This window comes from Phascolarctos cinereus, unplaced genomic scaffold (genome assembly GCF_003287225.1).
Source record: "Phascolarctos cinereus isolate Bilbo 61053 unplaced genomic scaffold, phaCin_HiC Scaffold_9;HRSCAF=440, whole genome shotgun sequence".
Classification (NCBI taxonomy): domain Eukaryota; kingdom Metazoa; phylum Chordata; class Mammalia; order Diprotodontia; family Phascolarctidae; genus Phascolarctos; species Phascolarctos cinereus.
In genome coordinates this window covers 250046142-250072389 of record NW_027556402.1, presented here as the reverse complement: position 1 = coordinate 250072389, position 26248 = coordinate 250046142, and the positions used below count along the sequence as shown (strand labels likewise).

General features: G+C 38.7%; 1 protein-coding gene and 1 pseudogene across 1 annotated transcript; both read left to right on the top strand.

Annotated features, from left to right (window-relative positions):
* The first annotated feature begins 1180 nt into the window (after nucleotides 1-1180).
* LOC110200760 (olfactory receptor 5B2-like) lies at nucleotides 1181-2179 on the top strand. Its single transcript, XM_020976168.2, has one exon. The coding sequence runs from the start codon at nucleotides 1223-1225 to the stop codon at nucleotides 2177-2179; it is 957 nt and encodes a 318-aa protein (XP_020831827.1). The 5' UTR covers nucleotides 1181-1222.
* A 19163-nt stretch (nucleotides 2180-21342) lies between these two features.
* LOC144455137 (olfactory receptor 5B2-like) lies at nucleotides 21343-22479 on the top strand (annotated as a pseudogene).
* The last annotated feature ends 3769 nt before the right edge of the window (nucleotides 22480-26248 follow it).

The window sequence follows — 26248 nt, the reverse complement described above, 5'->3', positions numbered from 1 at the left end:
TGAGTGTTTATTCTAAGACTAAATTAGTGAAATATAAGTGTAGAAGGTACTTCCAAGTTGCAAAGGCTAGTGGTGGAGTCTGGGGATGGACTATGCATTTGTCTGATGTCCAAAGGTCACCTTGGCTTAGTTCAGATATGGAGTGTTACCAAGGAGCCAATAACATTTAAGTGCCAACTATATGCTCAGCACTGAGAATACAAAGAGAGGTAAGACAGTGTCCCTGCTCCCAAAGAGTGCATAGTGTCTAGATAATATGAAAATAACTGTACAAACAAACTGTATCCATGTTAAATTGGAGATAATCAAAAGAGTGGAGGCCCTGGAGTTGAGATGGATGAGGAAAGTCTTCTTGTAGGTGACATTTTAGCTCAAGCTTGAAGGAGGCTAAACCAAAGATTGGGGATTTTCCCGGGACCCAGAAAACTGTATATTGGATGAAAGGACTAAATGCTCCTGTTTGTGGACACCTTCTTCTTCCACAGTGGCAGTGGGGGAGAAAATCAAAAAGGGACAGGCTGTGAAGGAAACAGATTTAGAAATCATACATATTGTTATGTGATCCACCAGTGGCCTTTTTGACAGGCGACTCTCACAACTAGGCAACTGGTGTCCACTGACTTCTGCTCCTCCCGAGGAAATTGTGACTTCAGTCCGTTGTGTAGACCTCACAGCCACAATGATTCCACAATTAAGCAGGATTTCAGTGAAATCTCAGCCAACTCTTTTTGATTCCCTTCTCTATTCTCTCAGTCTTTTAACTTACCTCTTATTTTATTCTTCCCTCTTCTCCTTTATTCCACTTTTCTCTCTTCTTGATCAGAGTGAAGTATACTCATAGGAAAAGATCTCACTCTCCAACCCTAAATAACAACAATCTTCCTTCTTATGTTAATTTTTTACCAGAAATTAAGGTATTTCTCATTCCTAAAGATAGGCGCAACACTTTGGGAATTGTTAAGTGTGTAATAGATTGAAAAAAAAAGATGGGAAGTAATACATGTGGAACTATCTACATGAGAAACTAGATCAATGAATTTTGGGGACATAGAATAATTGCTTTGACAAACACCTCAATTCTCTTGACTCCTTAAATCCTAATTTCTGTCCCTCATATAAGATAAGGCTCTGACCATGGTTTGTGTCTTGGACTCATTCATCATGCAGAGTGGATTTTTTTTTATTTTTATCTTTTCTTGCAGGTGAATGACAACACTGTCAAATGACATCGATGGACAACAGATCTGAAGTGAATGAGTTCATCCTGGTAGGATTAACAGATGTTCCAAAGCTTCAGGTTCCTCTCTTCGTAATATTCACCTTCATCTACCTTACCACTCTGGTAGGGAACCTGGGGATAGTAGCTCTGATCTCCAGTGAATCCTGCCTCCACACCCCCATGTACTTTTTCCTCAGTAACCTCTCTCTGGTGGATTTTGGCTACTCCTCAACTGTTACCCCCAAGGTGATGGCTGGGCTCCTCACAGGGAGCAAGATCATCTCCTATAATGGATGTGCTACACAGTTGTTCTTTGTTGGGGCCTTTGCTACTACAGAAAGTTTCCTCTTAGCCTCCATGGCCTACGATCGCCATGCTGCAGTGTGCAAACCCCTACATTATACCACTACCATAACTTCAACAGTATGTGCCTATCTGGCCAGTGGTGCTCACATCTGTGGCTTTCTGTCTTCTTCCATAATCATAGGAAACACTTTTAGCCTTTCCTTCTGCAGGTTCAACATAGTCCATCACTTTTTCTGTGATATTCCCCCTCTTCTAGTTCTCTCTTGCTCTGATATTCACATCACTGAGTTAGTCCTCTTTATCTTAGGATCCTTCACTGTCTGTTTCCCATTTCTTGTCATCTTTGCTTCTTACTTGTTAATTTTCATTACCATCCTGAATATCCATTCTTCTGAAGGCCGCCAGAAAGCTTTCTCCACCTGTGCTTCCCATCTCACAGCAGTGTCCATATTTTATGGGACAATCATCTTCATGTACTTTAAACCCAGCTCAAGCCATTCCATGGACTCAGACAAAGTGGTGTCAGTGTTCTACACCATGGCCATCCCTATGTTGAACCCTCTGGTCTATAGTCTGAGGAATAAAGAGATAAAAAATGCTTTGATGAAAGCTGTGAGAGGAAGACAACCTAAATTAGACCATCCTTTTTATTAGAGAGAAAATCCAATCTGCACTTTTCCCACTCTGGGATTCTGTCCCTGAGTCAGGATATTTTTCTTATGCACACAGAAGTATAATACAAAATTTTTGTCAGAGGCACCATCACCTGGATTGAAGAGAGTCATGAATTTAAATTCTATCTCAGATACTTTCATGTTTTTTTAGCTTTAGATAAATCATTTAAAATCTCAGACTCAGTTTCCTCATATTTAAAGGGCCTTAGTAGTATGTTCTCTCTTGTAAAATTGTTGTAGGGAATGAATGCTATGTGGGGGTACACACACACACACACACACACCTATACGCACAGATAGAAAGAGAGAGAGAGAGAGAGGGAGAGAGAGAGAGAGCTGCTGCTTTAGCAATTCTATTTTTTATCCTTTTAGAAAGAAGAAGATCAGCTCCATAACTTCTGAACAGTATAGTAGTTGGAAAGTAAAGCCACTGAGTTGCTTCAAAAATGTACCTTTGATGTTAATAATGTTGCCTATACAATAATTCCTAAGTAGAGGTGTGCTGGGAAATGCTTCAGAACCAGATGGGGGAAAAATGTATCCTTTACATACTTTCAATTTAATCCATATTATTATTTTCTCAAACATTTTGTGAAGTCTAAATCATCAATAAAGCAATAAATTAAGTACAGATTCATAGCATTTACTGATTTCTTCAATCTAAATGCTCATGCTTGAAATTCAGTTATGTCTTTGTGAACCCATTTGTGCTGGTTCCTAAGTACTCCTGCAGTATGGCTGACTATATTGAGGGAATATTAACCACAAGTTGGTCCTAAGGATCTGGAAAGAACTTTTATTGATACTGTGGGAGAGATAAATTTCTTTGCAATGTTAGCGTAGTATCTTGATGTCAACCTCAACATCAATTCCTTTCTAGCTAATCCATTCTTTTGGTGCTTTATTTATTTCTGTGCTTGAATAGGTCTTCCATTGCTGGATTTTTCACATCTTTTGATTTTTCTGTGGGATGAAATAAAGGCTTTCCAGTATTTGGTAACAAATTATTACTAGGAGCTAGAGATCTATCTCTTGACCACACTGGGAAAAACTCAGGCATGTGCTTTGCTATTGGCATGATTTTCCAGAACAGCTCTATTCGGAGGGTTATGCGAAATTGAAAACTGATGGCACACTTTATTTTGTATTGTTGATTATTGATTAACAATTGTATCTAATCACTGGAATCAATATTTGTAGATCAAACATCGACTTAATTGTATAAAACTCATTGGTAAAATTTGTAAAAGTTTACCTTCACTGTTCTCTAGGCTTAAGGCCAACTCATGTCTCTGAATTTTTGCTGACCATTGGCAGAGATGAGTCAACTGGGTCATAGAATGCTTATCCACCATAAGATTTTTCAGGAGATGTGAATCAACTCTGTATTTTCCCTGTTGACCCGGGTTATGGAAAAATGCTCTCTGAGTCAAGTCAAGCAAATCCCATCCTTCTTGTCCGTGTGACCAATCACGGATTTATGTAATTTAGATCACTAGATAGCTTCTGGAACCTTATGTAAAAAACTATGTAAAGGAGCTGCTCTGATTTTTGGTGCATCCTGGGCTACTGAGGAACCACTTTTATTGGTAGTTGCTAACCTTGTTAATAAATTTTCTGTGCTCAGACATTTGTGCCTCAGTTTCTCTTTATCATAATTTTTTGCAATAGTAATGAGCTGACGAGAAAGAAAGAGAGAAAGAGAGAGAGAAGAGAGAGAGAGAGAGAGAGAGAGAGAGAGAGAGAGAGAGAGAGAGAGAGAGAGAGAGAGAGAGAGAGGTTTTTTGAAAGTCATTTTCCAGGATTGAACAGGATCCATCTGAGCCCAAAAGTCTTTATGAGGCATGAGGGACTTAGGTAGGTCTTTCCTTTCCCTACTTTGACTCCACATCTTCTCCCTTTGGGATTTGAGTTAATTTGGACTCAAACTGGCACTGAGTCTTTGTGAATAAACCATGATTAGTTCAAAAAAGTTCAGTTGGTCTTAGTGGGCTGCTAATATAACATCTTTCATTAATATTAAATCTTTTGCCCCAAATGAGAAAGGTGATGGTACTGCTCTCCTCTGTCCTGAGTATTTTATTCTGCCCTGGATGTTACATTTTAGGAAAAATCTTTATTGCTGGAGCATGCACACAGAAGGTTTATTGGCATCTATTCCATAGCAGAAACAGTTTAGAAATGGATTATAATCATTTTGGAGAATGAAAATTCAAGTGTGGGTAGGTGAAGTATTTGAAGATGTGTCTTATGTAAGAGAGATTAGACATATTCTGCTTGGCCCTAGAAAGCAAAACAGGGAGTAATGGCTGCAGGGTTCAGAGGCAAATTTTGTCTCAATGCAAGAAAAAATTTCCTGAAAAAAATGAAGCAATTCACAATTGGCAGAAGAACTCTCCTTCAATGGAAGGCTTCAATGGCATATATACTTATTGGGTGTGTTAGAAAGAATATTCCTTTTCAGTCATCGATTAAATTTGATGACCTCTGGGAGTCCTTTGACTCTACAATTCTGTCATTCCCTCACTCTATCCCTCTCAAAAATTCTATGGACCTTTGGTGCCTGGTCTGTTGTTTGCATATCACCACTGATTCCAGATACCTGAATTGAAGGAAATGAGAGTCCATCCTCCTGGTCCACATACAACCCCTGTGAGCTCCACCTAGCACATGTGGGAGGATCTGACTTTCCTTGACCTTTCCTTGGTTGTCCTTAACCTCAGAAAAGGTTTTCCCAATCTTTAGTTAACTATCATTAGAGGTGAGCCTCTGGGAAAACTCCTCTGCTTCAGTGAATCACTTCACTTAGGAAGGTCTCAGAGAAGACACTCAGTAATCTGAATGAGTCTAACATAATTAGACTATGAATGAAGGTCCTTTCTGGGGAGCTACTCCAGACCCTATCATATGGAGCCTCTGCATTACCATGCAGGAAATACCTCTACATTCAAAATTAAAGAAGTAACTCTGAAGGGAGGGCAGTTAGGTACCACAGTGTGGTAGAGCGCCAGGCCTGAAGTCTGGAAGACTCATCCTTCTCAGTTTAAATCTCGCACTTACTATGTTACCTTGGGCAAGTCATTTCACCCTGTTGACTTCAGTTCTTCATCTGTAAAATGAATTGGAGAAGGAAATGGCAAACCATTCCATTAACTCTTCCAAGAAAACAACTGAGCAATATCCATATAAGAAGGAGGAGAATTGTTTTATTTGTGAGCTATTGGAAATCTTGTTTTGTGTTTTCTACATTTGGTTGAATGTATCTGATACATTTTGGGGAGAGAAAAAGGCTATTCTCCACCATATATTATGGATACATTGAGTGCTATTGGAGTCAGGGGATGTATTACTTAAATTTGGGGAAAACTTAAACATGAATTGTGTTTAAACTACATTGGAAGTTTTCATAGAGTTAACTCTAGATAAAGGCAAAAAAGACCAAAGAAAGAGAATTATAAATGGAGTACTTGCCCAGAATGAATCTCTGTTCTCTATGATCTCTTCTGCCTCAAACATGCTCTTCCTGATTCCTTAAGAACAGACCTCATTTCTTACACACACATACAAACACACACACACACACACACACACACACACGTAAATGTATCTATCCATCCACAAATGCATGTGTGTATATGCACATATATGTTGTCTTTCTTCAGATTGTTTTTTTTTTTTGTGGGTATCATTTGCAATAGATACTTGAGAGAAAGCAGTACACAGTGTTTCCAAATCCTACCTGCTCCCACTTTCCTCATGTCTGATACCCTGAAGCATCAATATTGAGGGTCTTAAAATATGTCTTGAGTAAGAAATCAGCTGCAAATTCCACAACTAGAGTAAACATCATTGTCTAGTTTTGTTTTGTTTTGAGAGAACATCCATGTTTCTATCCTATAATAATGAAGCTGTTTAAATAAGGGCAGGCAGGCACATAATTTCATTGTAATTTACATAAAAGCTTTCTCTTTTCTCAGTTTTTTTTAAACACAGATTCTCTAATTCATCACCTGAAAAATTGTTTTGATATTCTCAGAGTCAGAGTATCTTCTACCAATACAGATGGCAACACTTTCACATTTTCTCATCCTGTAGCATTTTTGTCCATTTCCTCCTGTAAATCTTACATATTACACGTTACATAATGCATTGGTAGGACTCTTACATGGCACAGTAGATGGAGCATTGGGCTTAGAATCAGGAAGACTCATCTTCCTGAATTCAAATCTGGCCTCAGATGCTTATTAGAAGTGTGACCCTCAGCAAGTCACTCACCCCTATTTGTCTCAGTTCTTCATATGTAAAATAATCTGGAGAGAGAAATAGTAAGCATAAGCATATTCCAGTATGCTTGCCAAGAAAAACCCAAATGGGGTCAGGATGATCAGACAGAATTGCAACAACCGAACAACAATAACACAATGTATTGGAAGCTTTCTTCAAGGAGTATTTCCTAGACTGCCAGCCCAGCTTCTGCAGCTATTATCTAGGAATAAATTCCATGTGGAAAAGGTGCCCACCATCCCTATTATTACCATCAAAACAAACTGTTGACCAGGTGTCACAACTGGGACATGCAAGTCAGCTCAGCAACAAGGACACTCAAGGAAGAGAGAGGCAGCAGGTAGCAGGTGGGTCAAGCCCCCATAATCACCATCTTGAACCCCACCAGCTCTTAGAATCTGGTGGACATAGCCAATAAACCAGAGTCCAGAATCTAGCCTTTACCTAAAATTCATAATGGATAGAAGAAACTCATGTGGAGAACAGGTTGAATATTAGATCATCATCATCATCATCATCATCATCATCATCATCATCATCATTTATAACTAAAATTCATATAGTACTTACTATGTGCCAGGCATTATGTTAAGATTATACATACACATATGTATATATGCATATGTATGTATGTATATGTGTGTGTGTGTGTATATATATTCTCAAAACTATATAGTTGTGAGAGTTAAATTATATATATATATATATATGTATGTGTGTGTGTGTGTGTGTGTGTGTGTGTGTGTGTGTATAACATCTCACTTCATTCTCTAAAAAGTATATGCTACCTGAGAAGTACGGAACCTACTATGTCCCTCACCAGCAGCATCTATCACTAAACAATTCCAGTTAAAGGACGGGTGAACCTAAAGTTCCTGGGAGTAGTAGAAACTTTGAGACCACCTACCCTGCTTCTAGCACCTTTCTTGAAGGCATTGTCCAGGGCAGTAGCTCCTGTAATTTGGCAACTAATTCTCCAAGGTCTACATCCCCTGCCGTCTCTGTAACCAGTGCTACTGATGACCTAAGGGGAAATATTATTATTTGTATTTTTTTATTTAATTTTTTATTATATTTGCAAGGCGATTGAAGTTAAGTGACTTGCCCAAAGTCACATAGTTAGTAAGTATGATGTTTCTGAGGTTGGATGTGAACTCAGGTCCTCCTGACTCTAGGGCTGGTGATCTATCCACTGTGCCACCTAGCTGCACCAGGGGAAAATATTCTTGCCACCAAAGGTATTGGCATTGTAAAGTGGTTAACCATTAGTCATTGATATAGTTTTTAATCAAGGAAATGATAAATAGATAATTATATGAATAGAAAGGATATTAATGTAGACGGGTGCCATTTGCTCTGTCAATGCAGTCTGGTTCTTTATATGACACTTACATCTGAAACATCTTACATGTGCCATCTCCCAGATTAGAATGTGAGCCCTTGAAAGCAGGAGTTGTTTTCTTTTCAACATGTATCCTTAGCCCTTGGTACAGTTCTTTGTACTGTGTAGACACTTAGTAAATGCTTTTTCATCCTTCACTTATTCATTACTATGCTTTATGGTTGCCAGCAGAGCATACAAGTAGGAAAGTAGATATTTGAGGAAAGCAGACACATGACTCCCTTCAATAAACACAATAGGCTTCAATGACCAGAAAAATCACAGTGATTATTGTCAGTTGAGAACTGAAGGTTTGAAGGATGTAAATCCCATAGACTTCACTAACACCCTACCCATGGAGTATTCAATTTGGAATTGAGCTTCCATTCACTTTTCCCAATGGAATTCAACAAGTACCTTCTAAGTACCTACTTTGCGAAAGGCTAGACTAGGAACCAGAATAGTTCCACAGGTCAGAGGTAGAATGGTTTAGTCAGCACAGTGTCTCCCATTTAGTGGTTCACAAACTCTTTGGAGTTTATAGCTAATCACATTGGTACCATAAGTAGCAAATATTGGCACCATAAGTATAAATAATCTCTCAATTATATTACAAATCTCTTTTTTTTTCTTTCTATGACCACAAGCAGACCAAACACTTCACATTTCCTAGGTGTGTGACCCTGGTCAAATCACTTCACCCAAATTGCCTTAAACAAATAAGCGTTCTTGAAACCATCAAAGACCATCAAAAATGTTCTGCAGAAATAAACCTTATAATGCCTCTTGTTGCAATATCAAGGCTGAAATTTTCCAATTTAAACTCATCCTCTGGATTTGTTATTGTTCTTCTACCTGGTGAATTTTCAAATGACCTGGTTGGTAACACTGCTCAGTCATTCAATAGAGTGTCTGTGAATATAGCCAGGGTACCAGTGCTAGGATTATGATCATGATGATGCTAGCTAGCAGTTATATAGCACCTACTATATTACAGGTTCTGGGTTAAGTACTTAACAAATATTATTGCATTTGATATTAGCAGGCAGGGGATTAGGATAGACCACCTTCCAAGTTGACAGTGATCCACTATTGAATTTTCTTGGGTCTGAGTATTTGACACATTCTGAATTTGCCACACTGGGCTCTTTACTGTCTTTCTCTGAATCTTAATCTCAAGAATAGCAGGAGGGAGCTTGTCAAAGGCTCTACTCAAACATTGACACACGATTACTACAGGATTCTCCTAGTTACCATTGAACTAGAACTTTAAGGGGCTGTGCCCTTGAGAACCAGAGCTACCCACAGAGTGGGACAGAGTAAGATGGAGTTTGGGGAGATCAAGAAATTGGGAACTTTGAGTAGATTAAAAGAAAAATAGCAGATTAATAAAAAAATCATTTATAATTTACAAATTACTATCCTCACAATAATTTTTGAGAGTTAGATCATGCAATTAGGCTTCTTTGCATGTTGTAAATGAGGAAAACAAGGGTCATCCAGGATAAGTGACTTGGCAATAGTTTCACAGAGACCTCTAATTCCATCTCAGATCTTCAAAACCCAGTTCAGGGATCTTTTCACTACCCCATTTTCACTATCTATTCACTACCCCACATTGTTGTGCACAACTAATTCAGCTTGCCACTAGAGCCAGGAACCTAACTTTGAAGGGATAAGACCAGCTTAACCTTCTATCTCGAATGCACATTGATGAGGTGGGAGACAAGATGGAGGCAACTCTGTTTATTTTTAGCAAAGCACTTACTTATATAGTAAAATAACAGGAACTCTTTCTCAAGATACAATGACGTATAGCCCATGTTGTGCTCAAGGACAGTGAGTGCACGTCCTGTGCACTGATCTGACTCCAATCCCAGAATAGACTGCTAATGACCGTACAATAACTAGGGGAGTTAAAGATTGTTCAAGATCCATACAATGGAGCACCGAACCAGGCGACCTTTGCTCAACGATCAGCACCCGAGAGGGGCCTTCACCCATCAGTGAGACCTCTTGAACAGTCTGTGGCCCTCTACATCCTTATAGATCTCTAATGCCACATCTGTTTCATCTTCAGTGTCCTATTTGATCTTCACAAAACCTTTCTAATTTTATTCAGAGCTGAGATTATTATACCCATTTCAAAGATGAACTAAGACTTGGAGATTTTCAGTAACTTAGCCAATGTCACATAGCCTGGAGGAATAGAATGCAGTTTTTATTAATGGCCTTGTCCAGGCCTTTTTCTACTTCATTTTGGTAACAAAAAACTAAGAATGACAAAGTACCCTGTGGGACAGAGACCACTTACTCAAAAAACCAAACAAACCCAAAGACTTAGATACCTTGAAAGTAGAAAGGAGTTTATTGCTTTCTTATGAGAAAGGGTGTGGTCCCTGGTCACCATTTTTGGCCAGGAGAGTATGAGTTCCTTACAGAAATAAAGGCTTATTTATACCCTAACTCGAGCTCCTCCTCCCTAATTCCCATTCCCCTTATCCCATTGGCTGGGCTTTCAAGGGGTAAAATCTATTCAAGGAGACACAGGTTTGCCCATAGACTAGAAAAGGTGGGAAGCTGTTCAAGGGCAAGCAGTTTAGGTTGGGAGCAGGGCTATTCTTTCTGCTAAGTACTTAGAAACAGGGTCTGAGTGGGGGAGGGTTTGGAAAGCAACAATCAAGAGCTGTTAACAAGAACCATTGACCCCCTGAGGAGGCTTCACTTCTGAGAGATTATCTCTCACAGTACACCTGAGGAAACAATCTCTGTGGGTACCCTTAGTTTTCCCCCCATGTTCAGAGTAGAATTTAATGGTTTGTTTTGTTCATAAGTTGGCAGAAGAGCTGCCAGGTATCTCTGAGGAAGCCCCATCTCCCAAGAGCTGCAGGACTCCCAGGACTGCCTAAAGTCCCTGCCTCATCCCTGACTTCAGCTGCTGACATTGAAACATTCCACTCTAGGGATCAGGACTGGGGAACCAGCTTGTAGGTCAAATTCCCTGAGTCATTCACTCACCCATCTAGGTTCTTTGGTGTTTCCTGACGCTGAGCTGAAGAGATGGTAGGGATGGCATTGCTAACCCTATTGCCATTTGTGCCACAATGATGACCGGGAGTAAACTCTCTGCCAACAGGAACCTTGAACTCTTTGCCCCAGTGACTACTGAAAAGTTTCTCCAATAGGATCCCATGCTTCCTAGGCTTGGGACTTCAAGGTCAAACCTTGAGCATAAAGTTCTTGGCTAACTCTCCTCTTTGGAGTCATGTCCACCTTTCTCCATATCAACACAGCTAGATTCTAGAATATCCAATCCAAAGATGCAGTGCTTATGTATACAGCATCGTGGTATAGTGGAAACATAGCTGAACCTGGAGGCAAGAAGACCCTGATACAAAGCTCTCTCTCAGACTCACTGTTTCCCCATTGGTAAGTCACTTGACTTCTTTCCTTTTCTTATTCACAAACTGGGCATAATTACTGTTGTACTTATCTCATAGGGTAGTGTAGGAGCTCAAATGAATTCATGAGTGTTAATTGTATTCAAGTATCCAAGTGCTCTATAAACACCAGTTGTCACTTTCTAAGTGCAGCTTTTTGGGTCATTATCCTTCAAATATCTGAAGGAACAATTTGAGGAACTGATGTCTATGTGGTGCTAATGAATGCTTAATTGAGTAAAGGTTATTAAGGGGATACTGTGTGCAGAGCACCATATTAACAGGGGGGCTGATGACAAAATTTAGATAATAAAAAGTCCTTGCCTGCAATGGTAATAGTTCACATTTATATAAGACTTAAATATTTGCAAAGAGCTTATCATTGATTTTCTCATTTGAATCTCCCAATAGCTGTTAGATACCATTGTCACATTGGGATTAATGGAAGGAACTGAGGGTGTTTGGTGTAAAGAAGATAAAAGATGGGTGTCAGGGCTGGGGTTGGAATTAGTTATCTTCAGCTATGTGCAGGCCTGACATATAGAGGAAGGATAAATATGATTATTATTCCATTTTCACAGAGAAATAATTTAGGGCTGAATGATTTAAATGAGTTGTCCAGACATATACAATTAACAAGGATCTGAGGTGGTGTTTGAATCCACTTCTTCTTGGGTTAAAGATCAAACAAAGCTCATCCACTACACCATATTACCGTACTAGTATTTCATAGTGTAGTAACACTTCTATCCTCTTTCCCTTCTGTGTTCGTTTTTCTCAGAGCACTCACTCATTTATTATCATGTACAAGCCCAATAACTTTTGCTGATCATGGTAACTCATGTCTATAGCATCTGATTCTTGGTAAACATTTTCTTCACGAAGCTACCTTCACAAAGTAACTTGTTTCATGCCCATACTTGCAAAATATGATTCCCATTTTCCAAATAAGGAGACAAAGGCCCAGAAGGATTGATTAACTTAGGTGAGATCACAGAAGAAATTAGTTCAAATCCAAGCAAGATTAGAGCCTAAGTCTTCAGACTCCTAATCAAGTGCTCTTTCCAAAATAGTTCTATCTACCAACACCTCAGCATGTCTGAGTAGAAAATGAACCCTCTGATCTGCCCCAGCATACAAGAAGGGCTCTCTCTAGACATGGCAACACAAGAGGACACACCCTTTAGTGCATCGGTGAGATTGTCAAAGACTGTATCTACATGTATTCAATATTGTTGATTACCAATGTGGCTCAAGAGTACCACATAGGAGTTGCGGTATCTGAATGTAATGTAATACTATTGTGCTATAAGAAATGATGAGCCAGCAGACTTAAGAAAACCTGGAAAGACTTATAGGAACTAATGCTGAGTGAAGTGAGCAGAACTAGAACATTGTATACAGTAAGAGCCACATTGTGTGATCACTAACTTTGATAGACTTATCTCTTCTTGGCAATGCAAAGATTTAAGACAATTGCAGAAGACTCAAGGTAGAAAATACTGTCCACATCCAGAAAAAGAACTATGGAGTCAGAATGCAGATCAAGGATATTATTCTCTCTCTCTGTCTCTCTCTCTCTCTCTCTCTCTCTCTCTCTCTCTCTCTCTCTCTCTCTCTCTCTCTCTCCTCCCTCTCTCTCCCTCCCTCCCTCCCTCTCTCCTTTCCCATGGTTTCTGCCATCGGTTTCAATTCTTCTTTACAACATGACTAATGTTACAATAGGTTCAATATGAATGTATATGTTGAACCTATATTGATTTACATGCTGCCTTGGGGTGGGGAGAGGGGAGGATGGGGAGAAAATTTGGAACTCAAATTCTTATGGAAGTGAATGTCAAAAACTAAAAATAAGTAAATTTATTTTTTTAAAAGAGTACCATGTAGGAGACAAGTGTTACTATAAATCCTGACTCTAAGTTGTTTGTTTGTATTCTATTTAATATGGTTCCTATTATGTTAATGGAAAATCCTTCATTGTCTTAAGTTATAAACATAGATTTTTTTTCTACACCTCTAATAGTTTGTGTGATAAAGTTTTAATTATTTATTTTGTCCTTACCTACAAGCACCACATTTAACTACACTAAAACAACAATTGTTTTACTGTAGCATTGTGAAGACTAATGAAAATATTTTTTAATTTTTTTATTTAGTATTTTATTTTTCCCATTATATGTAAAAAAATTAACATTCATTTAAAAAACTTTGAATCCCAAATTCTTTCCCTTCCTTCCTTCCTACACTCCTTCATTGGGAATGCGAACAATTTGATATAGGTTATATTGTGAAATAAAATATAGAGAAAAAAAACTCAAGAAAAATAAAGCAAAAAAAAGTATGCTTCAACCTGTATGTAGACATTATCAGTTCTTTCTCTGGGAATGGATAGCATTTTTCATTATAAGTCCTTCAGAATTACCTTGGATCATTGTGTTTCTGTTAATAGCGAAGTCATTCGCAGCTGATTGACTTACAATTTTGGTGTTACTCTGTACATAGTACATTCGAGTTTGTATCAGCCCATGTAAGTCTTTCCAGGTTTTTCTGAGAGCATTCTATTCATAATTTCTTACAGCACAATAGTATTCCATCATAATCACATACCACAACTTGTTCAGCAGTTCCCCAATTGGTGGTCATCCCCTAAGTGCTACATAATTACTTAATTATGTTACAAATCTCTTTTTCCTCTGTGACAGGTATGCACACATTTGAAATGTTTTAGGCTTGTTTCTGCAACAATTTGAAGCTCTCAGGATCACATGCACAATTTAGAGGCATGTGCAAATATTACATCTTACTCTTGTACTGTTTCTGGTAAGTGTGAGGGCTTCTTTCAGTTTTTCAATGTCTCAAATTGTTTCCAAAGTACCACAAGCATTCTGCATTTGAATGCAAATTCATTCTCAACGGATGGTCACACACAGGTGCATTTCCTTCTTTTCATCCTGCCCAAGAGTAACTCCTTTGTTTCCTTCTCTCCCTATATAATTGTACCTCAGTAGCTGTGAAATCTTGAAGCCAAATCACCAGGCGCGTTGACTAGATATTCTCATTACAATACTTCTTGAAACCATCATGGACCATGATAAGTGTTCTGCAGAAACAGACCTTTTATTGCCTCTCATTTCAGCATTAAGGCTGAAATTTGCCGATTTAACCACATTCCCTGCATATGTTATTGTTCTTTTACTTGGTGAATTTTCAAACCACATGGTTGGCAACACTGGTCAGTCATTCAACAGAGTTTCTATAATGACATAGCCGGTATACCAGTGCTAGGCAAGTGGTGATGCCAATGATGATGATAGCCAGCATCTACATAGCACTTATCATATGCCAGAGACTGGGCATAATGCCTTACAAATACTATCATGTTTCTCATAACAAATAGACGTTAAATGACTAGCCCAAGTTTACACAGCTAGTGTCTGTGGATGGATTAAAACTCACGAGTTCCTGACTCCAGGCTCAATGTTCTTTCCAATGTGCCAAAAGTCTGCCTCTAAGAGAACAAAGTGATAACTGAAGAAAGTCTTTCCCTACCAAAGTTAGTACATATAAATATATGTGTGTGCATGCGCATATATATAATATGTGTATATATACACATACATATAAAGACATACATATATACATGTACACACATATATTCACATATGTATTCATATATGTATAAATATATATAACTTTTTAAAAGGAAACAATATATACAACTGAACTTCAAGAACATTTATTAATCAATACTCTTCTCCTTGAAAGCAGTTACTGTCTTTTGCCCTCTTTTGTATTCCCAGCACTTAGAACAACACCTGGTACCTAGTAGGTGCTTAACACATTTTATTGCCTGAAAGATTATTTTGCCAGTAAAAAATAAAATTATTAATATCGTAACTAGTTATTTTCAGTGATTGGCTACATGGCTAAATTATAAAATATATTTTCCTCCACAAAAATATTTATAAATTCTCCGACCATATCCACTTCATGTTTATGTGAGCAAGCATTTTCATTTTCTTCTAGTTTTAAATCAAAATGTAGCCATAAACTTTACATGGAAACAAGTTTAAGACAGTGTCTAGTGATGAGCCAAATATCATATTCCTTTGTTCAAATTAAAAGAGTCAAACATTGAATTTTAATTAGGTATGTATAAAAATATGTATATATATGTATATAATGATAATACACTCTAATTTCTTAATTTATTAAAATGCTATTTCAATTCAACAATATGAAGAGAACAAAGAAATTTATTAGGAAATCTGACAGAGAAGCTTAAGCATTTGAGCTCTTCCTGTATTACTTCTTTTAATCCTCCCACATTGTGCCACATAAAATAACTGCAATAATTAAAGCTTTATAAATTTGTGTTTAGAGTTTTGTTTAGAATTATGGGTAGAGTAAACATATAAATTTAACAATTAAAGTTGAATATTGTGCATCATATGAGATTTTTGGGGAAAAGCTATTCTTAATAGTTGTTAAAAGAATGCAAAGATGCACATACACACACGAACAAACATGCACATACATGTACCCGTGTGCCCTGAACCTGATTGTGTGAGTTAGAACATAGGTTGCACTTTTTGGGAGGGAACACATTGGACAGCAAGTAAAACAAGTGTAAAATTTGCATGTTTCCTTTCAAAATTTCTACTTGTTAGATTTAATTGGAAATTGTGGCCTGCTGAGATATTTTTGAATGTTGAATAGATCACCCAGTGCGATAGTTGTCCCTCCTGAATTTTTCTTATCTGGGAATTTGATAAAGATGCCAATGTTGGTTTGTCCAAGTAAGTGAAAAATCACTTGAATTCCACAGTAATGTATTAGGCCACTACTTTAATTAAGGCCTAGTGTAGGTTCTGGATATACTAAGACAAAAATAATATAGTGTCTGTCAATGAGGAAACAAATTTTATTGGGTGAAAATTAATATACACATACAAGTGAATGTAGAATATATAGACAATGAATAAAATTTGGTTTTGCATTGTGGGGAGATGCAACAGTCAGGGGCTTAGGAGAGACCACCTTCCAAGTTGACAATGAGCCAACATTGAAACTTTCTTGAATCTAAGTAATCAAAAAAGTATGAATCTGCCACACTGGGCTCTTTATTGTCTTTCTCTGCATCATATCCTCAAGAATAGCAGGAGGGTACTTGTCAGAGGCTCTACTACTACATTGACAAATGATGATAACAACATTCCCCTAGTTACCATCAGACTAGAATCCTAAGGGCATGTGTCCTCATAGCTGAGTAGCAGAGAGGGACAGGATCAGATGGAGCTTAAGGAAACAGGTAGATTAGGAACTCTGAACAGATCTTTAAGAAGAATTGCCATAATATTCAGGACAATAAGAATATCATTTATACTTGATAAATTATGATCCTGACAATGGTCATGAGAATCAGAGCATGCAAATATTCTTATTTTCATGTTAAAATGAGTAAATTAAGGTTCATCCAGTGTAAGCACCTTGCTTGAAGTTTCACAGTGACCTCCAATTCCTTCCCACTGATTCATTTTGTGGAGGTCTTTTCAATAACCCACATCTCTTTCATGTTTAGCATCACATTGATCTTGACTAAAACCTGTTGATTATTTTTAGGTCTGAGATTATTACACCCATTTCAAAGAAGAATAAATTGAGACTTGGAGATGTTCAGTGACTTGGCCAATGTCATCTAGCTAAGGAGATGGTAGAAGCAGAACTAGAAGCCAGCTTTTGCCTATCACCTTGTTTAGGTCACTTTCTACCTCACTTTGCTAACAGCAAGCTAAGAATGACAAAGTAGCCATGAGAAAATGGTTTTCCCCATGGTTAGAGCAGAATTTAATGATTTGTTTTGTTCACGAGTTGGCAGCAGAGCTGCTTAGATCTCTAAGGGAGCACCATCTCCCAAGGTCTGCATAAAGTCCATGTCTCTTTAATGACTTCAGCTACTGACATTGTAACATGCCACTGTAGGGCTCAGTGCTGGCGAACAAACTGGTGGGTCACTTTGCCTGAGTCATGCATTCATCCATGCATTTCCTTTCCTGTTTGCTGAGGCTGAGCTGAATGGAGAGTAGCAGTTGGCATCGCTAACTCTACTGTCACCCATGTCACAGCAATGACCAGGAGTGACCTCTCTCTCACTAGAAACCTTTGAATTCTTTGCCCCTTGACTAGTGAAGAGGTTCCCCAATACAATTATGTTTCCTAGGCTTGGGACTACAAGGCCAAACTTTGAATATAAAGTTCTTGGCTAACTTTCCTTGTTGGACTCTTAGCCACTTTTCTCCATAATCAAGCTAGCTAGGCTGTAGGATATCCAATCCCAGGACTGCTGTGCGGTGTAGACCAAAATGGTATAGTGGAAACATTGCTGAATGTGGTGGCAGGAAGACCTGAATAAAAACCTTCTGTATTTCTGACAGTGACTCACTTTCCCCGTGGGTAAGTCACTTGATTTCCATTTCCTTATCTATAAACTGTGCAAAACTACACTTGTGGTATTTATTTCATGAGTCTGTCTTAGGGCTCAAATGAGATTGTGGATGGAAATTGTGTTCAAACATCCAAGGGCTCTATAAACACCTATTATTATCCACTACTTGCAACTTTTCAAGATCATCATCCTTCAGTAACTGAAGGAGCCATTTGAGGGACAGGTGACTGTGTAGTCCGAACAAACACTTAATTAAATAATGTTGATTAAGAGCATACTGTGCAGAAGGCACTTCATTAAAAACTTTAGGGAGGAGTTTGATAAGAAAATTTAGGTAGGATAGAGTCCTTGCCCAGAATGGTAATAGTTCATGTTATATAATATTCAGAAAGAGTTTATATTAATTTTCTCATTAGAATCTCCCAACAGCTCCTTGAGATAAATGCCATTATTGTTATGTCCTTCCCTCTTTTACAGATAAGTTACCTGAGGCTGAGTGACTTAAGTAATTTGTCCAGATATATACAATTGATAAGGGTCTGAGTTAAATCCACATCTTCTTGACTCAAAGATTAAAGCTGTCTCTACTACACCACATTGCCACACTAGTACTTCATATTGTAGTAGCACCTCTATCCTCTTTTCTCTATGGTTTTGTGTTTCTCCGAGCACCTGAACATCTGTTGTCATGTAAAAGCCCAATAACCTTCACTGATTATGGTAAATTACATGTCTATAGCATTTGATTCTTGGTGAACACTTTTCTCACAATCACTGTGTGACCTTCATACCCAAAGAAATATTTTTATTTACTAAATGAACAGAGGGGCAGAAGCATTGATTAACTTCCTTGAAAGCACAGAAGAAATTAGTGAATATCCAAGTTATATTAGAGCCCAAGTTTTTAGACTTCTAATCACTTATCTTTCCAAGAGAGTGCTATTCACCAACACCTGGGAGTTTCTGAGCAGAAAACAAATCACCTTGTCAGCCCTGGGGACCTAAAGGGACTCTCTCTAGATAAGGGAACTCAAGAGGATCCAACCTTGAGTACATCAGTAAAAATGACTGTCATAGACTATGTCTATACATATTTTATTCAATAGTATAGATTTGAAAAAGTCACAAATGCCATGAATGAGAAACATTACTATAAATCTTGACTCTAAGTGGATTGTGTGTATTCTATTTTATATTGTTACTATCACATTAAAGGAAAATCTTTGATTGTAGTTAGTTTTAAAAATAGATTTTTTTTCTACTCCTCTAAAAGCCTGTGGGATAAAATTTATTTATGTACTCTGTCCTTACCTGTCAGTCTCACATTAACCACATTAGAATAAAAGTTCTTTCACAATGTTGTTATGAAGACTAATGGATATCTTTAAAATTAATTAAACTTCAAAGTGTCATAGCATCACTGATTCAGAGATTGAAAGGATCTCAGAGATCATCTAGTCTAACATCTTTTCTTCATCAATGAGCAAACTGAGCAAAATAACCTCAGAGTAAAAGATCTTCAGGGATTTGGGAAAGATAATACAAACGGTAATAGTAGTGTTTATTAAAATACCAGTAGATAACTCTTAGGGACAGAGAGAGAGAGAGAGAGAGAGAGAGAGAGAGAGAGAGAGAGAGAGAGAGAGAGAGAGATAAACAGAGATAAGCAGGCAGACAAAGGGGGAAAAAATAGAGGAAGAGATAGAGACAAATATTTAGAGATGTAGAAATACTGAGAAACCGAGACAGAAAAAGGCATTGAGAGACAAAGAGAAAGAATAAGACAGAACATTCTAAGAGATGCCCTGATACTTGAAGACTCCCATTGGTAATATACTTATAACAATACAAATGCTTTCCACCAAGTTTTCCCACTGTGGTTCCTGGATTTCGTTATATCAGTATATTTTCTAATTTTGAAAATATAGGTAAAAAAAAAACCTTTCCGCGACCAAATTCCAGTTATGAGTCCTATCCCTCAATTCTAAATGGTACCTTGGCAGCCAGATTTGTTTTCACGTATTAGAGATTCTCATTCATCTTGCCTGTGAGGCCTGTGTAAATCCTTGGGGATCCCAATGTGCTACTAGAGCTATATCATTTATCTTTCTTCCTCTTTAACCAGCTCTTCTTTTCTACCCTTTCACGCCTTATGGCAGGTTTTTGTAGAGGTGATTCCTGTTCACATCTGAGTCGAAGTAGATGACAGATGACTTCTGAGAGGAAAGATATTGACTTGAAATTCTTTGCTTCTGTTTTATGTATATATATATACACACACACACACACACACACACACACAAACATATATACATATATATGTACTTAGTTCATACAAATATATATGTATTCATTTATATGAATATATAGTATATACACATGCATATATACAAATTATTATACATAGCAATTGCCAACCTATTTATAACTTCTATGAAAACTTATAGTAACTTATGGTAGGAGAGATGAAACAAAGTGCTCTAAGACTAAGTGATGCACAACTATAGCAGGTCCTCCCAAATTGTAAAGGCTTAAAGTGGTGCCTGGGAATGGCCTACATAGTTTTCTGATGCCTAAAGGTCAACCAAGCTTAGTTCAGACATTGAAGGTTACCACTGTCCAATAAGTGAGTCAATAGACATTTATTAAGGGTCTACCAAGTGTACAATACCATGCTAAGCACTAAAAATGCAAAGAAAGGTAAAATACAGTCAAATGTCATTAAGGAATGCATAAACTCCATGCAAATAATGTGCAAATATCAGTTTACAAATAGCATATATAGTCAGGATAGCCAGGATAGCCAGAGAAAATGAAAAGAGGGAAGGCACCAATATTGAGATCAATGGATCAAGAAAGGCTTCCTTTAGGTGAGATTTTATCTCAAACTCGAAAAAGATTAACTACAAAATTAATGATTTCAAAAAAACAATAGAGTGAATGAAAGACCAAATATCCCTATTTCTGGTCGCTTTCAATTTCCACAGTGGCAGTGGTGGAGAGTTGAAAAAGAGACAGGTCATGGGATGGAATAGAATTTAGAAATCATACATTTATTGTTAAGTGATCCACCAGTGATCTTTCCCACTGATGATTCCTACAGCTTAGCAACTGGTGTCCATTGGCAACTGTTCCCACTCAGAAACAGGTGACTTCAGTTCATTGCTTCAACCTTAAAGCCACAGTGATTCAAGAACTAAGCAGGATCCGAGTAAACTCTTGGCTAAGTTTCTTTGATCCTCTCCCACCTTCTTGTAGTTTTTTCAATTTTTCTCTTATTTGATTTCTCCCTCAACTCCTTTCTTTCTCTTTTCTCTCTTCTTTATCAGAAATGAAGCATATTCATAAGAAAAGTTCTAGTTCTCCACCCTTATCAACAGTAATCCCCCTCTTATTCTAATTTTTGCCAGAGAATAAGGAACTTCCCTTTCCTGAAGTGGAAAATGTTACTCTGGGATTGGTAAATTCATAGTAGATATTTAAAATATGAGAATTAATACATGAGTGACACTGTCTATGAGGAAATGGATGAGGGGATTCAGTGGACCTAGAATAACAGCTATGACAACTACCTAGATGTCCTTGGTCGCTTTATTGTTTATTTCTAGCCCACACATAAGATAGATCTCTGACCATATTTTATGTCTTGGAGTCATTCATCATGCGGAGTGGATTTTTCTGATGGTTCCTCTTTTGCTGCAGGTGATTGACATCATTCTCAAATTATATCCATGGAGAACAGATCTGAAGTGAATGAGTTCATCTTTACAGGATTAACGGATGATCCAGAGCTTCAGGTTCCTCTCTTCATAATGCTCACCCTCATCCACCTCATCACCCTGGCAGGGAACCTGGGGATAATGGCTCTGATCTACAGTGAATCCTGCCTCCACACTCCCATGTACTTTTTCCTGAGTAACCTCTCTCTGGTGGATTTTGGCTACTCCTCAGCTGTTACTCCCAAGGTAATAGCTGGACTCCTCACAGGGGACAAAGTCATTTTCTATAATGGATGTGCTACACAGTTGTTCTTCTTTGGGGTTTTTGCTGTAACTGAAAGTTTCCTCTTAGCCTCCATGGCATATGATCGCCACGCAGCTATCTGTAAGCCTCTACATTACACCACCACCATGACAGCAACTGTTTGTGCACATCTGGACAGTGGGGGCTTACATCTGTGGCTTTCTTTCCTCCTCCATAGTCACAGGAAACACTTTTAGCCTTTCTTTCTGTGGGTCCAACATAGTCCATCATTTTTTCTGTGATATTCCCCCCTCTCCTAGTTCTCTCTTGCTCTGACACTCACACCATTGAGTTAATAGTCTTTATCTTAGGGTCACTAAATACTCTTTTCCCATTTCTTGTCATCTTTACCTCTTACTTGTTAATCTTCATCACCATCCTGAGTATCCATTCTGTTGAAGGCCACCAGAAAGCCTTCTCCACCTGTGCTTCCCATCTCACAACAGTGTCCATATTTTATGGGACAATCATCTTTATGTACTTCCAACCTAGCTCAAGCCATTCAATGGACACAGATAAAATAGTGTCAGTGTTCTACACCATGGTCATCCCCATGTTGAACCCTCTGGTCTATAGTCTTAGGAACAAAGATGTCAAGAATGCTTTTAGGAAAGCTGTGAGGGGTCAAGGACTTCAGGTGGATCATCTTTTGCCTTAGAAAGAAAATCCAACCTGTGCCTTCCTCACTCTGGGGTCTACACCCCAAGTCAGGCTACTTTTCTTAAACACAGAGAAGTGGAATTCAAACTTTTTTCAAAGGTAACATTTGTTAGTAGAAAGTATCATAGATTTTGAATGAGGAGAGAACTGAATTTATGTTGTCTTAAATACTTTCCTGCTGGATATGAACTCAGATCTTCCTGACTCCAGGCCCAGTGCTTAATCCACTGTAGCACCTCACTGTCCCCTTTCAGAGAATATCTGAGTATTTTCTTCAATCCTGGTTGTCACATCATAGAAAATACATTAACACCAGGATCATGCAAAAGTGAGATTTACTGGAGATGATTCCATGTAAGGAACAATTAAGGAATGGGTACATTTATCTTAATGAATGAAAATTTCAATGTGGCTGAGTGGAGTATTTGAAGATGTGTCTCATAGAAGAAAGATTAGGCACATTCTGCAGGGCTCTAGAAGGCAGAACATGGAGGAATGGCTAGAATGTTTAGAGACACATTTTGACTTGAAGCAAGGAAAAGTTTTCCTAACCAGTCGAGCACTTCACAATTGGCAGCCTTTCTTGAATAATCCTTCACTGTCAGTCTTCCTACACTGTAGGGTTATCCAATTCTTGTGTGTTCTATAGAGAATATTCCTTTTCAGATGTGGATTAGATTTGATGACCTCTGAGAGCCTTCTGATTCTAAGAATCTCTGATTCTCTTCTTCTCAATAATTCCTCCTGTAGGGAGTAAAAGCAGTGACTTGCTTGAACTCTCCCCCAAACCCCTCAAAATATGTATAAAAATGGCTCTAAACAAATTCTAAAGCAGCAGAACCCATAAAAAGGCAGAGTGAAACAAATTTACACCCCAAGACAGCCTGGATGGTTGATTGGAAAGGTATAGCATGCCAAGTTGGGAGAGGAGCGCAGTTCAGCATTTGCGCGCAGGCAAGGCAGGCCTCAGCAAACCTGGAACAGGCCTTAGAAGATGAATCATGGGCAGCTGTTATGGATTCCAGACTTCTCAACACATGAATGCCAAAGACAACTTGGAAGGCCAGTGGGAAAAGTCTGTCAGATTGTGGTGAGAGAAAGAAGCATCGTTCCTGCCCCAGTCCCTGAGCTTGGCCCCGAGGTAGCAGCTGTGTCCTGAGCTTCTGGCCCACAGACTGAAGGGGAATCCCATAGCTGTTCAGAGGGGGATTGCAGGGATCTCTCTGCTGGTGCAGAATTCTCTTGCTCTGCTCATGCTAGGATCTGGGTCACAGCTCTGGGTGACAATCATAGGGAGAGGAGGAGTACTGGTGTGATGGAGCTTGTAGTGAGGGTAGAGAGGAATCCTCTTCACAGTTCCAAGGTAGAAAACAGTGCTTGTGGTCATTCATAGATCAAAGCACAGGACAGGAAAGGAGTAAACACCTGGTCCCTTATTATATCACTACACAACATCCCTGAAGCTTGGGACAGTACATTCTCCACACTGGAAACAGACCCCTACATTAATGAATAAACAAAGGTCCAACAAAGTCAGACTATAAAATTTTTCTTTGTAACAAAGAAGATCAAAACATACAACCAGAAGAAGACAACAAAGTCAAAGATCCTACATCCAAAGCCTCCAAGAAAAACTTGAATCACTCACAGGTCATGGAAGGGCTCAAAAAGGATCTTGAGAAGCAAGTAAGAAAAGTAGAGTAAAACTGGGAAGAGAAATGAGAGTGATGCAAGAAAATCACAAAAAAAAAACAAGTCAATGGCTTGCTGAAGGAGACCCCCAAAAATACTGAAGAGAATAATACCTTAAAAAATGGTCTAATCCAAATGGCAAAAGAGGTCCAAAAAGCCAATGAAGAAAAGAATGCCCTAAAAACCAAAATTGGCCAAATGGAAAAAAGAAGTTGAAAAGCTTACTGAAGACAATACTTCCTTAAAAATTAGAATGGAGCAATTGGAAGCTAGTGAATTTATGAGAAATCTAGACACTATTCAAAAGAATAAAGAAATAGAAGACAGTGTGAAATATCTCATTGGAAAAACAACCGACCTGGAAAATAGATATAGTTCAATAATCTTTTCCCTACACCACACTACATCTTTCATGTCTAAGGATACATTGATCTTCACAGCATTGTTTCAAGACAGACAGAACTGCGGTTTTTATCCTTATCTTACAGGTGAATAGACTAAAACTTGGAAAAGTTCAGTGTCTTTCCTAGGGCCTCACAATGAAGAAATGCCATGACTAGAAACTAGGCCTTGACTGCCATGTCGAGAGCTCTTTTGATTCCTCCTAACAATGAGGTAGCTTAACAAAGTAACATAGCCAAGGAAATGGTCTCTTGGAGGATTCCAGTTTGGTGCCTATGCTCAAAGCAGAGTATAGTGGCACGTTTTCTATATGGTGACTATAGAATAGCCAGTTGTCTCCAAGGGAAAATAGTCTCTCAAGAGCTATTGTGTTCCAAGGTTTGCATAAGGATCCTCAAATATTGACTTCCAAGTATTTCACTACTAGGGCTCATTGACATGGGACCAATCTGGAGACAGCAATCCCTGGAGTCACTGCCTCAATCATCTGCTTTCCATTGTTCATCCTGAGACAGAGCAGGAAGGAAGGTCATTTACACTGCCTCCATCCTTTCAGCAGCAATGACGATGGATGACCTCTCCTGATTTAAGGCCTTTGGAATAGCTAGCAGCAGGGACTAGGCAAGAATTTCTAGAAAAGCATAGAGTACATGCTAAGGTTGTGACTTCACAGCCAAGATACTCTTGTGAAGGTGCTTGGCCAACTCTCCCCTTTGCTGTACCATCCACCTATGTCCACATGTGAGGTAAGTTCTGGGAAATATAACGTAAGGCTAAGGTGCTCATATAGAGAGCAGCAGGGCAGAGTGGGGAAAGTGATGGACTGGGGTCAGAAAGATCTGGATAAAAACGTTGCCTCAACAAGTTGTGGTATATGATTATGATGGAATACTACTGTGCTATAAGAAATGAGCTCAATGATCTTAGAAAAACATGAAAAGACTTACATAAAATAATGAAGAGTGAAGTGAGGTGAACCTGGACAACATTGTATGTAGTAATAGCAATATTGCTTTAAGAATGACTTTGGACTTCCTGGAGCCAAGATGGCGGAGTAAGAAGTAAGTCACTCTTACCCTCCCTTATTAACCTCTGAAAGCCCAAAAAATATTGCCCCAGGAAAAACCTTGGAACAGGTGAACCAGAAGAAAGACAGGATGCAGCAGTCCAATAGCCCAAGTAGCTTGAGGGATTAATGGGAAAGACCCCTCTTGTCCTGGGGCAAGAGGAGCAGTACAGGACAGGAGGCATCCCAGAAAGCTTGGGTAAAGCCCTACCTCACCTTATCAGGAGGAAATCCTGAAATACAGGTGGTGGAGCAGGCAAACACCAATACCAGCACTCCTGAGTGCCTCAGTGAGGGTGGGGCAACCAGTGGAAACCAGTTTGGAAAACCACCAGGTACCTCAGCAATCTACAGCAACTGGGTCTCTCAGTGGCTGAGCAAAACTCTGGGAAGCAGTGCTCCAAGGGACCCCAGGTGGATAAACATCCCACAACATCCATCTGAAAGTAGCTGAAGAAAGCCAAAGAAGGAAAGGCCCAGGTAAGCAGGAAATCTCCAGGGGCCACACTATCCTATCTTACCCATCGAGTTCCAGTGTTGCTGATTCTAGCCCAACACCAGGTAAGCTGCCAGAAAGTTTTCCAGGACCACTTTCCAATTATCAGTCCCATATTTCAAGTCTAAATTTTATCTTATCAGCCATATTTTTTCCTTTT